The 16999-nt window shown below is 40.2% G+C and overlaps 1 protein-coding gene across 21 annotated transcripts in view; it reads left to right on the plus strand.

Moving 5' to 3' along the window:
• Window positions 1-16999, plus strand: part of plekha7b (pleckstrin homology domain containing, family A member 7b) — a 66864-nt gene that overhangs the window by 1440 nt on the left and 48425 nt on the right. The window contains exon 1 of one of the 21 annotated variants that reach the window (XM_034577357.1): window positions 14984-15577. The exons of the other annotated variants lie outside the window; for them this stretch is intronic. Coding sequence (XP_034433248.1) covers window positions 15504-15577 — 74 coding nt within the window. The 5' untranslated portion in view covers window positions 14984-15503. Of the gene's footprint in view, window positions 1-14983; window positions 15578-16999 lie in introns of those variants that run through there. 21 annotated transcript variants of the gene reach the window in all.

Below are 16999 nucleotides of genomic sequence, written 5' to 3' on the forward strand. Positions count from 1 at the left end.
GAACGCACCGTTTCATCTGGTAACATGCATGTAGGTCTCATGACAAATGACCCGGACACATGGATGCACACACTCGGGGTCCCATCTGATAGGTGAAACCAATTTTCTCCGGCCGCACTGTGAATGGAGAGCGGCAGTGCCGAGCAGGACAGGAGGAAGGCGGGCTATTAAAATTCTCCTCACATCCTCCATGCAGGACCTCTACTCTCTCCATTAGATAGGTGCATAGCCTTGATGTGTGTGTGCGTGAGTGTGTGTGGCAGTGAGAGAGAGACTGCAAAGGTTGCAGGAGAGGGGTGTGACCATGTGGTGACAGAGATGTATGGCATGATTGCATTATTGAGGCGGAGGGGACAAGAATTCCCAAAGTCACACACCACACTGTGAAGTCGTTTTTATTTGGTTAGATTTTCACGTTGGTCTCACAATTATACATAATGATAATAACAATAGGAACAAGTAGAAGGACACCCTCAGAGCACATCCCTCCGCCACGGCTGATTGGCCAATTTATCACCATATTGCATATGCATATGTTAAGATCAGCTACATCAAGATCATTATTCAAATCCACACCAAGTTACACCTGTTCATAGATATTAGCAATCTACACCTGCCTGATTTCTATCATATAGATCTTTGCATTATCTCTGGAGAAATGCATTAAAACGTCTGCAAGGTTAAACAAAGTGACAAATAATCCCTAGATCTGCCCCATAATCAAAACCACTCCAAAAGTGAATGGGCTCCACACCACCAAGTTTCAATAAAATGAGTTCAGTTTTACGTGATCCTGCAAAAAAACAAACAAACAAACAAATAGCATTGAAAAAGGAGAAAATAATGAATTAGGCTGGAAAACAATCACATCTCTAAATCACACACAACATACCTCCGCCGAGGCAGAAAACAATCCTATACGGGATTATCTAGTTCTTATAAGTAGAAATATAAATGAAAAACATTCTGGATCCACCCCTTAATCCGCAGTTTGGTGCAAATCCATTTTGTAGTATTTGAGTAATCCTGCTAACAAACCAGCAAAGATCCCTCCTTGGTGGATCTAATAAAAGAGCACAGAAAACAGTAAAGGTAATTGTAAAATAATGAATAAAGTGAATACATAAATGTCACATAAAGTAAGTTACAGATAACGTAATTAAACAGAAGCCAGACTGTAAAAAATAAGTTTCAAACAACGTTTTAAAACCAGACAGTGAATATTGTAGTTGAAGATCCTCATGTCAAATATTCCAGAGGGTTGACGCCCTAATAGTAAAATCCCTGTCACCCCTGGTGTTCAACCTTCATGAGGATATGACTATCAGGGTCTTGTGTGAAGATCTCGAGCTACGAGCTGTGAGGAGTGATTTAGACGCTCAGTAACTCAGTGCCATGCAGGGCCTTAAAAGCCAAGAGTAAAATTTAAAATCCAATCTAAAAGGATCGGCAGCCAGAGAAGGGAGGCTGAAGTAGGCCAGGGCTCAACATTAAGATTTGTCTCTTTATACGGGACAAGTGGATTTTTTTATAGGGCAAGTGTAAAACAAATGTACTTGTCCCACCAGACAAGTTAAAAGTCATGTGCAAAGAATGTCTTTTCCCTTTATGTGCCTCTCAGTCATGGCTGTACCCACCACTGAGGTCACCCAAGGTCCGGACCTCAGTCATTTTTCTCACATAAAAATAATAAAAGTAATTGCCAAAACGAATTCTACTGTGGTGCAGCAAAGATGTGGTGTAACACCAAGAAGACCAACTTTCTGATCTGATCACCAATGTCAATGACTTTGTGTCTTTACTCGACACAGTGGTTCTTTGACTATGTCAGCAAACTGGATAGATATAGTTGATTCCACCAAAGGGGGATGCAGTTAACTTGAGAATGTTTCTTGCTGACTACTTGTGGTTCGATGTCTTTCATTGACGTGAGTAAGGGAAGAGCAGGATGAGGAGACTGAGAAAAAGAGAAAGACAGAAAGTGATTGAGATGAGAGAGGAAGAGCAGGTACTCTGCGAAACGTGAAATCAAAGTGAGATGAAACATCTTAAATCTTCTCTTATTAAACTTAATGTTCTTTCTGAATGTTCAAATTTCCGACTATCGATTTGAAACAATCTATTTTTTACCCAAATGTGTTCAACTCAGAATGGCTTGACTGACCAGTGAGGAGTTCATCCAAGTCTACTGCAGAGTAGAAACCCTTCAGGCTTTGCAGCCCGGCCAATTGCCAAAGAAAGCACTTAGAAGAATAAGTGTTACCACTGCACCGTACGATTCAAAGAGAGAAAGAAATGTGTGCAAAGCAAATGTGTACACACAGAGACAGAAATATGCCTTTCCATTGTTTTTGTTAGATTTATAAAACCTCTTTATTAATAAACCATCATCACACTAGTATCACAATCATTATTAAATGATGATCAATAATGAATCTATAGAGCTCATATAGAAAGACTATAGACTATAGAAAGTGCTTCACAAATCAGTGGCAAATGAAAAGACAATTAACAGAGAAGTAATAGCTGGAATGTATATAATAATTAATTTCAATACTAAACGAATAATTTAAAATTAAGTATATAATGCACACTGCTGAGTGTCTTAATGGTGTGTGGTATTATTAATAAAACTATATGTTACTATAACCTCTTTAGTAAAATTCACATTCCTCAAAAGGTCATTGCCGCGCTCTGATAGAGGAGATATGATCTTGCTTTTGTGGTTTGGTTAAAAGTCACGCTGCCGTGTTTTGCACATCCTGGAGTTATGCAATCGAGTTGTGGCTACGGGATGTAAACACTGTAAACGCTGCATTACAATAATCCAGATGAGACGTGACAAAAGCATGAATCACTCTTTGAAGATCATTAAAAGAAATAAACGCTCTCAAGTGGATAAGGCAGGACTGTGCCGGTCTTAAACCGTGGGATTGGAGAAATTCCCAACTCCAGCTTTCATTCCCATCTGCTTTGTGTTGTATTGGTTTTAAACTGTGGGTATTTGTGTGGTTTCTGGTCTGTCGCTATCAATGTGTATCAGACCGTTAGTGTGAGAGAAACCAGGCCACGGCAGCTTCTATAAAATCATGCTAAAATCAACTGGATAAGTCAGGCTGACAATGACTTCCAGAACGCTGCAGTAAGACGAAGTGGAGAGACTTGAATTCCTCTTTGGAGCTGGATCTTTTTGAATTAGTGACTCCTCCTTCAGTAGCTTGTTTAACATTTTGCACAGTTCCACTACCCGTAGTCCTGTCATCGCCCTTTTAGTTTGCCCCATTTGTTCCAGACAGAAGGCCTGTATGGGGAGGTTTTAAATCCCCAGAGCTGTCGTTTCTCTGCTGTTGATAGTTACTGGCCTGCTACACAGAAATAAGTATGAGCAGTCAAATTAAATAGTCTGTAATAGTTATTTTAAAAATCGATCTAGTCAGGGATTTAAAAATTACAAATCATAAATAGAGGTCGCACTTAATCCAACAAATGGATGTCAATAGCCACTTGGAAAGAAATGCTGGCATCAAAATATGTGTGCTGGAAAAAAAAACAACCTAAAGTGGTTTCAACTAACAAATTTGTTGCTGCTGACACATATTGTGTTTAGAATAAAGGTGGCCTTTGTGTGTCCCTTGTTCAATCACTTTCTCTCTCTAAGAAGCAAGAACAATGCGACAGTGAAGTTGTGTGATATATGGTGGCCTAAATGTCAGGGCGGTTAAATCAGGCGACTACTTGTTGCCCAGCTGGATGGTAGAAGGATCCTGTTTTGCTCCGACTCTCTGCTTGACTCTTTGTTGCTGAGGGCTTCTCGGAGTCAAACAGTGAACAGGAACAAACCAGGACTATTCTCGTGTCTCAGGAGGTTTATCTTGAGCACAGTTGACAACCTTCCACCTTCTCTTGGTGTATTTGCCAAAAGGGGTAAAAGCTGGGTCATTATTTTCATTACCTGTTTTCATTGGTGTTTTTGTGTGTGTGTCAGAATGATAACTCAAAAACTACTGAACAGATTTAAATGGAATTTTATGGAGTGGGGAGGCATGAGCTGAGGAAAATCCCAGATAGTTTGGCAGTGGAGCTGAGAATTTCCTTTCGCTTTCTTAAAAAGATAACATCAACAGAGTTATGTGCTCTAGTTTGTGATGCAATTGAATATTGAAAAATACAGCAACATATTAGTTCAAATTAATTGTCTCTAAATAAAAAGATGAATCATTCAATTTAAACTGAAAATGAACATTAATATTGAGATAAAGATCTAACAATGATCACACTATTATGTTGTTGTCTATGTCAAGTATGATGCACATAAATAGCAGTAATACTAAAAACCTAAATTGTTGGTCGGTGTTCAGCGTTCAGGAGAGAAATGGCTGATTGGTGTACAACTTGTAATGTGCACGAACTATTCATTACAACCCAGTGAGGAACATTTAATGTCATTTTCTCATTGTGGGTGATTTTATCTGCGGTGGTTTATTTGATTTACTGGGCTCAGAGATAATGCCATGATGATAATGGTGTTTCTGTATGTGTCCCTTGTGTCTATGAGGTAATTAAAGGACGTGCCGCTTGTGTTGAGCTGTAAAAGCGACACGGACCAGGTTAATGTATTAATACTTTGGTTTTAAAACATGAGTTGGTTTTGATTAAAGGTTTAAAACAGGAATATTTTTACAGCTTAGGTGCCAGACTGAATACATGAAAGATGGCTTCTGGCCAATGTGATATTAAAAAAATTGTAAAGGGACAGGACAACTTGGACTTTGGCCATATTTCAGACGTAACTTTTTAGTTAGTTAGTTTTAGTCTTTTTAGTTTTGAACTAAACCACAGACTTGAAGTGAACAATCTGACTTTTAGCATGAAGCATGTAGGTTCTTTCATATAAACCAGTGTCGTCCAAACCCCTTTTTCTTCTGACCTCTCCATTGTCCAGCAAACACACAGACACAAACTCTAGCAGGAAGTCGACACGGTGCTGCCGTGTCAACAGTCGGTAGATTTGGTTTGTGTTGATGGTGGAATTTAGTTGGATACAAAGGAGGGATTGTTCAGACCCCGTATTTATTTACACATCGTCCTTTTAGCCACCCTGCACTATCTGATCAGTGTTTGCTTTACAAGAAGTGTAGCGAGTTAAAACTCTTTTCAGTTTCTCAGCTCACACTAATTAAGATTTATTCATGATAAAATATATATTAACCTTTTATTAACCGTACTTTTGATACACTTGCATTAACAAATCAATAGAGTGAGTGAACTGTGAAGATTGGAGGAGGGGATTGTCAGAACTGAGGGGCGAGGTCTGTTGTCGTCTGTGGCAGCAGATTGAGATGGAGTGTGACTGACTATCATACTTCTTGCAAATCTCCAAGGAAGTGACCCAATTTGGAAATAATCTTCCAGAATCATTGCACTTTCAATCCCAGAAGATAATATGCTGCAGATGCAACTGTTCTGTGTTGCTGGTCTGTGTGTTGAGGTCTACAGGTGTAATTACATCTATAATCAAGAAAGCAATTAAACATGAAAATTGACACGTGTAACAACAAGATGTGTGTAACTAATTCTAAATTAAATTATAACACAACTAAGTTAAGCTTCTTTTTCAACTTAGAGCAGTAGACTTTATCTGTTATAAACTTTAATGTACTCTCAGTCTGTTAGCTAAATATGAAGAATATGCATATGATTAATATTAAGAAGTTGTGTTAAGTAATTTTCTCATAAAAGGAATCCAGTTCAATTAGGTTTACTCTCCAGCACATTCGTGGCACTCAGGAAATGTGCAATTCTATAGCTCCCTGAGGGAAAAAATGTCCCCAGTGAGGTACAATGGCGTCCTGTTGAGGACACAGTTCACATTGTTGAGTGGACTTACAATAGCTGTGGGACAGTCCAGGAAGAAGTGTTTGATATCCACCCTAAAACTCACAAAAGTGGCTTCCCCTGTTTCTGTCTCAACTCTCAGCAAATGTGATGAGCCCATCGATATTGCATTGTTAGATCTTTAGTGGTATTTTTAGTGTTCATCCGGTCCCCTGCTGCTTAGGTTTTTAGGTTGTGCTTGCATTTTTTTAACTAGCTGACTATTTGTTGTGGACAGTGTGGATTAATTAGCCATGGGATGTTTTGGGAGTGTTGAAGCAGGGCATTTTAATAGATAAAAATGAGTCTAGTATCCTTACAGGCCCTTATCTCAAGGCTGACTTAATGAAGGTTCTTTTTCTACAAACAGAAAATCCATACATTATTGCAGAATTAAAAACATCATTGCGAAAAAGAGAGGATAGAAACTAGCCCCAAGGTCCTAACCATATTCCTAACTGAAGCACTGACTTGTAGGTGATCTTTGTGCTCTGTCAAGAAAAGTAATTGCATGTCCGGGAAAAAAAGTATTTCAAAAGCAATTTGGGCCTCCCTTCTGAGCTGTAATATTTTACCCTTGACACTGGACGCTGACCTTTAGTTTAAAAGTGAAGTAAAACTTCCCTCTGAAGCTGCTTTTCAGATATGAACTGAAGTCCAGACACCACTTCAGAGTGAGTCCATGTGAGAATACAGCAGGAAAATGGAAGGAAAAGTCGCAGTGAGCTATGGGCGTGTCGGAGTCATAACACACAGTGGACGCAAAACTGGAAGAATATAAATATCTCAGGTTGAAAAAGAGGTTCCATACACGTAGAAGATGGTAACGAAGATGTCAACTTGGAAAGCCAACAAGATTTGAGAGCTTTTGGTAAAACAGGCCGACGCTGGTGTCAATGTGCTGGAAACAAAAAGACCAGATTTCAGCAGCAGGATTTACATTCCATGTCGTGTCTCCTGCACGTCGCTACCCGAGCACCACCTCTTGACTGTGAACGTGTCTGACTCGGACAATCTCCTGCTGCATTCTTCATATGTGAAAGGCAAACTCCGACTCCCAAGTTTCACACTGGACATTGACTCAAACTTTTAAAGTGAGGTAAAACTTCCTTGTGTTTCTTTGTTCAGGGCCACGTCACTTGACTACAATGGATTTAGGATATGACTTTGGTTTGACAGACAACACTTTTCAAGTGTTTTCCCAACTGGTCCAGCTTTGGACTCAGGGAGGAAGTTGGTGCATTCAGTCGTTTCTTCTTTTTTTTCTATTTTTCCAAGAAGCAGCAGAAACTCACCTGTGATATAACTAAGTCATTCTTTACTTTAGAAGTTGTCAATGCTCAGAGTAAGACTGAGACTATGACCTCAAACTTCATTGAAGCTTAAAAACACAATTCAAAGGTATTAGTTTAGATTTCCACTGAGTGTAATAGATGCGACTGACTGCTGTTAGATTTGCTGAGTAGCCTAATGTTTGCACTAAGGACTGTGCTTGTAAAGGAACGTTGCTTGGTAATCTTTGTTGAGTGCCATGGGAATGAAGAAAGACTTAAAAAAAACATCAATGAATACCAATTACTAACAGCCTCACTTCACTCCTCACTGAAAGTCTACTTAAGAAGGACAAACCCTCTGTGGATACTGATATAGAAACAGATATGTTTAAATCTGTTGTGTTTACTGAGAGAGTGATCATGTGTAAACAGTGTTTGGATGTTACAGACAAGCAGGTACAGATGAAACTGCGTATGTCATTAGGCTCATCCAAGTAGAACTTTCTGTCACAGATGTTTGATTTAATAAGATCCCAGAACACCAACAGCGTTCCTACTGTACTTGTGCTCCAGGGAGTGAATACTAATTGCATATTTATATAGTGCAGGTGTCAGAGACTCAGACGCAGTTTCTACATTTTCCAAATAATTTCACACTTTCTTACACTTTCCCAGTTCCTGCTTACTGTGAGAAATGACTTACGCACATTGCGTGCTGTGTTGCAAGGATTTGCCCTCATAGGGTCCCATGGGGTCCTGTGGGTACCATATTTCCTAAAGCTGTGTCTTCAGACTCTTACACCCTAACTTTATATAGATTTTAAACCTCTGAATTGAAGAGGAGCCGACATAGTGCTTAAGTGGGAGCGTTTACATGTTCTCCCTGTGTCTGGGTGGGTTTTCTCCGGCTTCCTCCTACAGTCCAAAGACATGCAGATTGAACTGGAGATTTGAAATTGTCCATAGGTGTGAATGTGAAGGGTTGTTTGTCTCTGTATGTTTACCCTGTGTTTCGCTGGCTGTTCAATAGTGTAATGTCAGTGGGGATTAGCTCCAGTCACCCCATGACCCGCAATGGAAATGTGGTACGGATGGATGGATGAATTGAAGAGTACCTGACTGTACAGTCGGATGCACTGACACTTGTACTCTGCAGCAACGCAAAGCAGACATTGACACCAAGGCATACAGGAAACCACAGCTATTATCTTCAGTGTTACTATAGTAAATATTTATATCAGGGACTTTCTAAATGGATTCATCTGGTTTTTACTGAATCTGCTCTTTGCCTATAGAATTTGTAAAATGCCACTATCATTGATTGATTGAGTTTTGTTTGACAGGTTTCAGTTTACAGCAGAGGTGGCTGACAATCAGCTTAAGCATGTTGACATGCCTATATTTAGAATTATATTAAGTCCAGAACCCCTGTTATTATCATCTTCATCAATCAGTTTTCCTTTTTCCCATTGTTTTATACCAACATGGTGTCTGGTCATGCAATTCATCTGTTGCCCAAATATTTATCACTTTACTTTACTATGTGTACAGTTCAGTCCCTCTCTTTTCTAGCTTCCCTCAAGCAGTTTGTTGAGACAGTGACCTTCAGCTGAAAATAGATTCTACAAAATGCTTGTGTCATTCTTGACAGGCAGAATCTGGATGGATCCGACTACTCCTGTTTTTTCTTTGCAAAAGATGACAGGCGAATAGAAAACACCAAACTCCTGTACCGTGTCGAAGGGCTTTGTCAAGTTAGACAGACTTCCTGTCTTTATGTTGAAAAGCACCTGCTGGCTGATGATTGTAGTCAGAAGGATATTATTAACATTATACTGTGGTTGAGTCCATTTTACTTTTTTTTTTGCCATTGAAGAACGAAGCTGAAGCTGAATCACAAGAGATGAGCTGTAAACATATGTGCTCTTAAGCCATTTTTACTGCAGCATCCAATTCCTGCTGTTTGACAAACACAACCTGCTGCTTGTTGCAATTCTCTTTCCACCATTGCACCATGTTGCAGTGCAGGGAATGAAAATGGTGAATGATCAGGCTGAATGCATTTCAAGGTCAGGAGAAGAGCAAATTGCTCTTTTGCGTCATCATAGAAATAATAATAGATGGAATACATAGTAATAAAATATAATATGAAATACAAATAAGGTGATGGTGGAGCAATGAGAGAGCGGGATTGGTTCTCTCTCTTTCTGACCCCCACACACACACACACACTATACATGTAACATTATTAACACTTCATTCTCCTCCAACAGACGCATGTAGACACAACCTTGCCTTGAAGCATGAACCATTAATCCCGTGCAGATGGCAGCAGCGCACATGCTTACAGCATCTTTAACAGCGGATGCGGTAATACTGAATCTGATATAAGGAGTCCTGTAGGGTGATTTATGTTGACCATTTGTCATTATCAGTAGGTCCTTGTATCATGTTTAAAGCGTGTACGTCTATTATGTCTGTGCATCTGTCTTGTCTCCCCGCTGGTGAGGCGGCCTGTCCGTTCACTTGAGGCCAAAACAATTTATAAACAGAGCTGTGTTGTCAATATCACGTTCGCGGTAACTTATCACGAGGCCTGTGACAGTTAGACAATACAGACTGTTTGCTCCTGTCGGCGGCCTACAAATAGTCTGAGGTTAAAGTGGACTGAATAAAAATGATGGAAACAAAGAGGAGATTGAGAGAGCTGTACAGTGGACAGTTGTGCTGAAAGGAAGCTTTCCATCAGGACTTGGATGGACTTGCAATATTTAACCTGCAATGAATGAATACGTAAAGAGCTGTGGACCTGAGGTGTGCTCTGTAAGATGATATACATTTTCTAGAATGAGTCAGTCACTGTCCAGACAGCTTTGAGCTGGTTGTCCAGTCAGAGCCGGAGCTGGAGCAGGAGTCAGAGCAGAAACAGAGCAGATGAGATGCCCGGGCTGGGATGGGGACCTGCTGCTGCAGCTGCCTGCCCCTCGGTCAGGGGTCTGACTCAGCTGATCATGAAACAGAGCTGGTGTCTGAGCTGGAGCCCTCCAGTTTGGAGGAGGAGGAGAAGCAGATTGAGACAAGGTAAAACTGGTTTAATGGTATTACACAGTAACATTTAAGTTGCTGCTTTGTGTGAAATAGAGGCTTTTATACACCAGATTTACTATAATAATGTACAGTCAATGTAGCTGGCATGAAACAAACAGATGATTTAAGTCCTAACAAAACTTTTATCATTTAAAACTTTTCATGTTAAAGATAGAAACTCTGCATCCAAGTCATTTTTCACTGCATCTCTGGAGGAGAGAAAGAGTTTGTATTCCCTCCCTCTGATTGAATTCAGATGACAGTTTTTTTTCTGCCGCATTCTGTCAGAGCCTGAGTGCGACTGGAGCCACTGCAGAGAGGAGCAGGTCCCACACTGTTCTCCTCTCACCACACGGAGACAGGGAGAGAACAATTTATTAGTTTAAAGCCGCAAAGGTGGAAGATGGATGTTGTATGGAAGGAGAAAGTCTTTCTAGTGAGCATATATAAGATCCAGCATTTTCACATGAAGCACCCTTCTCTGTTTTGTTCAATAGATTGCAGTGATTGCTGTAAAAGTGATGAGAAATATGAAGGTAATTTAAACGTGAGAAACTCATTTCACCAGTGGAAAATCTAATACAGGATATCGTGTTAGTGTTGCTTTTCTGCAAGCACAGGAAATTTCCATTTAGATAAAAAAACGCTTGGGTTGGGTACTGCATGAAAAGTATGTTACTTACTTATTACCTCCATTGCTGTTTGTCTATCAGGAGGATTACACAAAAAGTACTGACCTGAAGGAAGACCCCATTAAACCCATCATAGATGTGGACAAAGGGGCAAATCTAGGACTTGTGCATCTCTTTCTATAACATTGTGTTTTTTGACATTTTCACAGATTTCCCAGGGAATAATTAATGGATTATTATCAAAAATAATCAGGCATATTTACAGGACATATATACATGGATGTGTGTAATTTGGTACAATTTGAGGAGACTGTTGGGCCTTGGCGGAGGTAAGCGCCCTATTAGTGCCATTCTAGTTCTACCATGAAACTTCCACTGGGCACTACTATGACCTACATGCTACAGGGACATGTTAAAATGTTATTGTATGAAAACAGTAAAGTTGCTTTAGTAATCCATATTTTCTGTGATCAGGATCAAATTACTATATTTAAGGTCTAGAGAGATACAGCTCTGCAGTTCTCTCAGCTCTATTGTGCATTTAATATTATTCAAGTCATTGTTAGTGAAGCTAATGAGAAAGTTTATTGGACTTATATGCATCAAGTTTTCAGAAACACATCTAAAAATGTTTTTCCTTGTCTTCAGTTTTCTATGAGGTGAAAATATTTCATTGTTTTTGTTCCATTGTGTGGCCTAAAAAACCACAATTATAATACGATATATTAGTCACTGCAGTGCATTCATTCAGTAACTGGGCTTATGTATGCACACAAGAAACTGGGCTATTGTGAGAAATCAGGTTAAGACAGGAAATGAGGGGGAACAAATCTGAGAAAACAACTTTTAAGCACAAGATGACCTTGAACGCTACTGCACTCCGCGGTCCTGTGAGAACAGGAACTAGTTTCATGTCCCGATTGTAAAGAAAAAGAGAAATAAGTCTCTCCACTCACAGCTATTTTACAACTTAGCACCTTGAATCTTGATACAGATTTGTCTTCTTAATCTTACAATTAGGGAATAATCACAAGATTTGTTGCAATAATAATAATGCTTTGTGGTTTACTCTCCATATGTAATGCTTGTTTGAATAACGCAACACTTCAATAAGTTGCAGATTTTGTGTACAAGGCCTGAAATAATGGCTTACTGTGGATTACTTGATTAAATATTGCTGTTTTTGTTTAATACAATATTGAAAAGACGAATGAAAAGGACCATCTGTCTGCTGCTGGTGAGAGCAGATCTCGGAGGTTAGGCCAATTCCACTCACTGCAGCATTTATTGAACACATTGACCACACAGCTGTGTAAATTCTCGCGAAGCAATCCAATTTAATTTGCTTTAGTGCGGAGATGCAAGGCAAATTTATTTTATTCATGATCTGATTTAATCTCATTTTCACTTTTCTAAATCTGTGTGATAGTTTAAGATCCTCGTGAGCAGTCGTCACCTCTAACCCTAATTTACTTAGTGAGATAAAGATCAGATACTGCAGCAAAGATTTAGTGGTGATTTTGACAGTGTATTATATACTGTGGTGTTTTCCTCATGATGATGTCCACCCCTGTCAGTGAATAATTGAATCGTGGTGGAATGTGTGCATTGTCAAGTGCTGTTCCTGATGTAGCCACTAGATACTGCTGTTGAGTCTTTGTCTTTTTGATGCAGTATCACATTTGCTTCTATATTTAATATATATATTTTTTTAACAAGACAGGCAGTGCATGAGTTTCTGTGGTTGTCAAGCTTTTAACCCCACCACATGAGTTTGGTAGACAACAACCAGGATGACAACAGTTGAAGTAAGCCATAGAGTGAGGTATGAATGCTGACTTGGCCGTCGGCACATCAAGCTAAACCACTGTCATCCAGCCCTCTGCTCTTATCTATATGTCTGTCTGTGGATTATTGAACGGGCACTGCAGCAGCCCGAGCCTGCCTCTCAGCTACAGTCTGCTCTCCGTCCTCCATCCCCTCTCCCTGGCTGACTGGGACGTGATGTGATAACTTGGGGTAGAGACTGAGGGCTCTGGTTGCAGTCAGACACCAATGTCAGCACTTTGTTTTGACTGTGTGAACACATCTCTCGGCTCGTCTGTGGTCACCACAAAGAGCGGTGGCTTCACAGTTTCTCAACATGTTAAGGTGCTTTTTTTTCCTCCTCTGTCTAAATTCTCTGCAGGCACCAAACTATGTAGTGATATTGTTTTATTCCGCCCTGGAGGAGAGAAGTAGAGCTGTGTACTGTAAGTGCTGGGAGTGTAACTGAGTGATGGAGAGTAGAGAGAGAAGGCTGAAACAGCAGATCTACTCCCATCTGATACTCTTTCTGCTCTGTCTAATACACACCTCCCACTGTGCACTCAGTTGAAACAGGCTCAGTTAATATACGTTTGGAGAACAGAGAGGGACACTCCTTATTGGTCGTCTTCAGAATAAGGAGAGTTTGGGACATATGAGACTTTTGAACGGATTTTCACATCTGGTAAGTAACAAGATAGCAACATTCACGATTGAGAGGATAAATCCCTAATGCTTGCCTTCACAGCAACTTCTGTAATTATCGCCTTTCTACTTTAAATCAATCGTACGTGCTAATGCTCTTTCTGGCATCACTTTCCTTGCACACAACACAATCACAGCACAAAAGTTTGGTAGTCCATACGGTTCCTAATGGTGGAATGAGCAACTTATGGCTCTGTGTGGTTCTATTGTTCTTCTTACTTATTTAAATACTTTAAAATCTTTCATCTTTATTAAAATAAAATCTACACTACATCATACTTTATAGTTTTATAATTTATAAACTGATCATATTTTGCATGTAAAACCTAAATCTGCAAGTGAAATGTTTATTAAGGCTCAATATGGTGGAATCGTACTAAAGTATTTCCCTCTGAAATGTGATACATTATAAATGTACAGAACTGAAAGGCTCTAGTGAAGTGTAACTATACCTTGTACGTGTAGTATTTGAGTAAAAGTACTTGGTTACTTTCTACCACTAAGGGTAGTTGGGTTTCTAGTAATGATCAAACATTCAATTGAACTTGGAAATTATTTTTGTAGCCAAAGGTCAAGGTCCCAGTGGCCTTGCCTGTCATTTGTATGATGTTCATGTTGGAGATTTCCCATGCGGTGTGATGGATTACTGTAATACAGGGCTAATGCACAATTTATATGACCATTGGTGGTGGTTAGACCCAGAGACACGTCGGCCTGGAATCATCTCCACAGCACTGAAGAGGTCTTTACTTGCAGTGCGAGTGCCTGCGACTCCTGGGGTATGCTAATGAGATGGGAAGGAGAGTGGAGATGGATGAGAAGAGCAGCAGAGGATGAAACTCGGGGGCCGAGGGCAACAGCAGCTGGATGCATTACCTGCATGTTTGTGTGCGTGTGTACGTATGCAGGTGGTGTCAGTTTAATCTGTGAACTGACTTCCAGAGTCCTTCGCTGCTACAGAAAACATTTTTCACCTGGACCCCCACTCTCTTTATTAGCTGATAGGAGGCATTTGTAGCATGGCACAGTCATCTGTCTCCTTAGCTGTTGGGTTGTAGCCCAGTCATCACTTCCATTTCTCATAATGGCTCCCCAACTCACACTCTCTTCTCTTCAGGTTGCGATCCGGTTGTTGTCTCAGCGTTTCCTATTTAAACAGTTTACAGTCACCGCCTGCATAGTAAAATTACTAAATACATGTATTTGTCTTTATTATGTAGCTGACAGGTTGAGCCTGTGTAAAATAATATAATATCCTTAGAGGTCATCTCTGCACTCATAGGTACATAGCTTCAATTTAGTGATGGATACAAAATTTCCACTTGATACAAATGGTACCAAATTACTTGCATATAGAGTATAGAATATAGTACAATGTAGTACAATATAGTACAATGATCAGCACATATTTAATACAATTATCTATCATGAAGTAATATGTAATGTTTAGGTTTTAGTGCACTTTCTCTAATTTTCCTCCCATCACTCCCTCATCTTTTTTCTCCTTACTCACTATTGTATTCCCCTTCCTTCCTTCCTTCCTCCTCATTCTCCTTCTCCCCCTTCCTGCTGTGCATGCTGTGTATTGCCTGCATGACTGCAGAGGGGATGGAGCAGAGAGGGCGTCCAGTTCAGGGAAGAGCTCCGATGGCAGAGCTGTGCTGAGGAATGCATACATAGAAGAGAGCGGACGAGAGGTGAGGAGAGAGAGGGTAGCACTACAGAGAGGAGAGAGAATATGAGGACATGGGTGACGGCTAATGCTTTGTAGCTGTGGTTTCACTTTGTGCGTCGGGGCCTCTACATGATGTAGTGGTTAGTAGTGGTTAGGTTGGTTGCTTTAATGACTCCCATCACGAACCTCACGAACGCCAGTGGAGACGGGACAGTTCAGTGATTGCAGGTATTTTTAGCTCCACCTTAGCAGCCCTGCACCAGAGAGGCGGGAAGGAGGATGTTTTGAATGAACCAACGCCACAGTGCTCGGTGAAGGACGTCAGCAACAGCAGCAATACCAGCTGAGACGAGTACACACACACACACACACACACACACACACACACCAACACAGGCACCATTGAGAGGAGCACAGCACAGCACAGCAAATCACAGACCTGCAGCAAACATGCTGGGCCAACCAGGACAGTCAACCGTACACATCCCTTACAAGAGGCAGCCAGTGTATCGGGCGACTCTCAGGTGTGTATCCCAGCCCATCTCTCAACACGTATGTGGGACTCTATTGCTACGTAGCTCGGCAGGAGGTGTGTCTGGCAGAGCTCTGCAGCAGCTGCAGGACATAAAGTGCCTCGGAGTGCATGCCGTTAAGTGTTTTAAGTAGATGTGCAGGCAGGTGAATTTACATGCATGCTTAAGTGTCTGTTTTTGTGTTTTTGTGGCATTAGAGGCAGCCGGCTGTTTTGCCTTTGGCTTGTCTTTAGGTCTGTATATCAATGCATCGTAATAGATAGAGATGCATCGGTCCACCTTTTTCAGTTATGATCAGATTCTGATACTTGAGTTTGGATTTCTGCTGATACTGAATCTAATTTTAATAACCACAGCTCTTTATTCCTGAATATATTATTATTGTTATTTTTATGCGCATTATATGACCGTTATTATTGTTGCTGGTAACATTTAAATGTACTTGAAGGAATTAATTTGAACTGCAGGTTAAGTAGACTTCACACACATCCAGGAAGAGTAGAATTTTCTACGTCAACTGCTTTAATGTTTTAAAATACTTAAAATACAAATCATGTGCACAGTAAGGAATTTTCTACACTTGAGTTAAATAATAAGAGAATTGGAATGACATAATAATTAACTTTTTGGGTTCTGGGCTTAGAATTTAATTATTACATATTTATTATTCCTAAAAACATCAGATTATGGAATCAGTACATGAATCAGTGACATCAACCCAATATCCAATATATACATTACTTCATTATCAGCACTGTAGTATCGATACAGATACTGGATTGGATTTGTCCGAACTCTACTATTAGAGCAGTCGTTTGAGAGATGAAAAGACAGAGAGGGAGAGTCAGAGAGAGAGAGAGAGAGAGAGAGAAAGAGAGAGAGAGAGACTCACTGCAGTGCCTCATGATCATTGGTCACTGCTTTGTTAATGTCAGCAGAACTGGGATCTCTCAGGCTGTTTATTATATACATGGTTAATGTGGGATGTCTGCATAGGTTAAGACTGTACAGGATGTTTGCTGCAGTCCTCCCCTCCTCTCAGTGAACCACAGATACATTTCTTTAAGGAATGTACATGTTTACATGAGTTTGTCTCTTAATTCTCAGAACAGCTGCTGTTAGGGCCCAGCCCACACACACAGTGACTTTTTTACATAGACGGACTCACACATTGTCACATCTGCTCTTAGTCAACTTTTCCATGCACTGGTGTACTACTTTGTTCTCTGTCTGCTGAGAATGTGAGTAGTTTGTATCGCTGACCTTAGAAACACTGCCTTGAGCTCTTTAGATTGTTATATTAGCATAGATGTCAACATTTTACAGCATCAAAGTGAATTGAAAATGTCTGCTAAACATTTCCTATATTTTTTGGGGGAAATCCAGGGATTCAGTCCACAACTATGATTACAT

The sequence above is a fragment of the Hippoglossus hippoglossus genome, chromosome 3 (genome assembly GCF_009819705.1).
Source record: "Hippoglossus hippoglossus isolate fHipHip1 chromosome 3, fHipHip1.pri, whole genome shotgun sequence".
In the NCBI taxonomy this organism is placed as follows: Eukaryota; Metazoa; Chordata; class Actinopteri; order Pleuronectiformes; family Pleuronectidae; genus Hippoglossus; species Hippoglossus hippoglossus.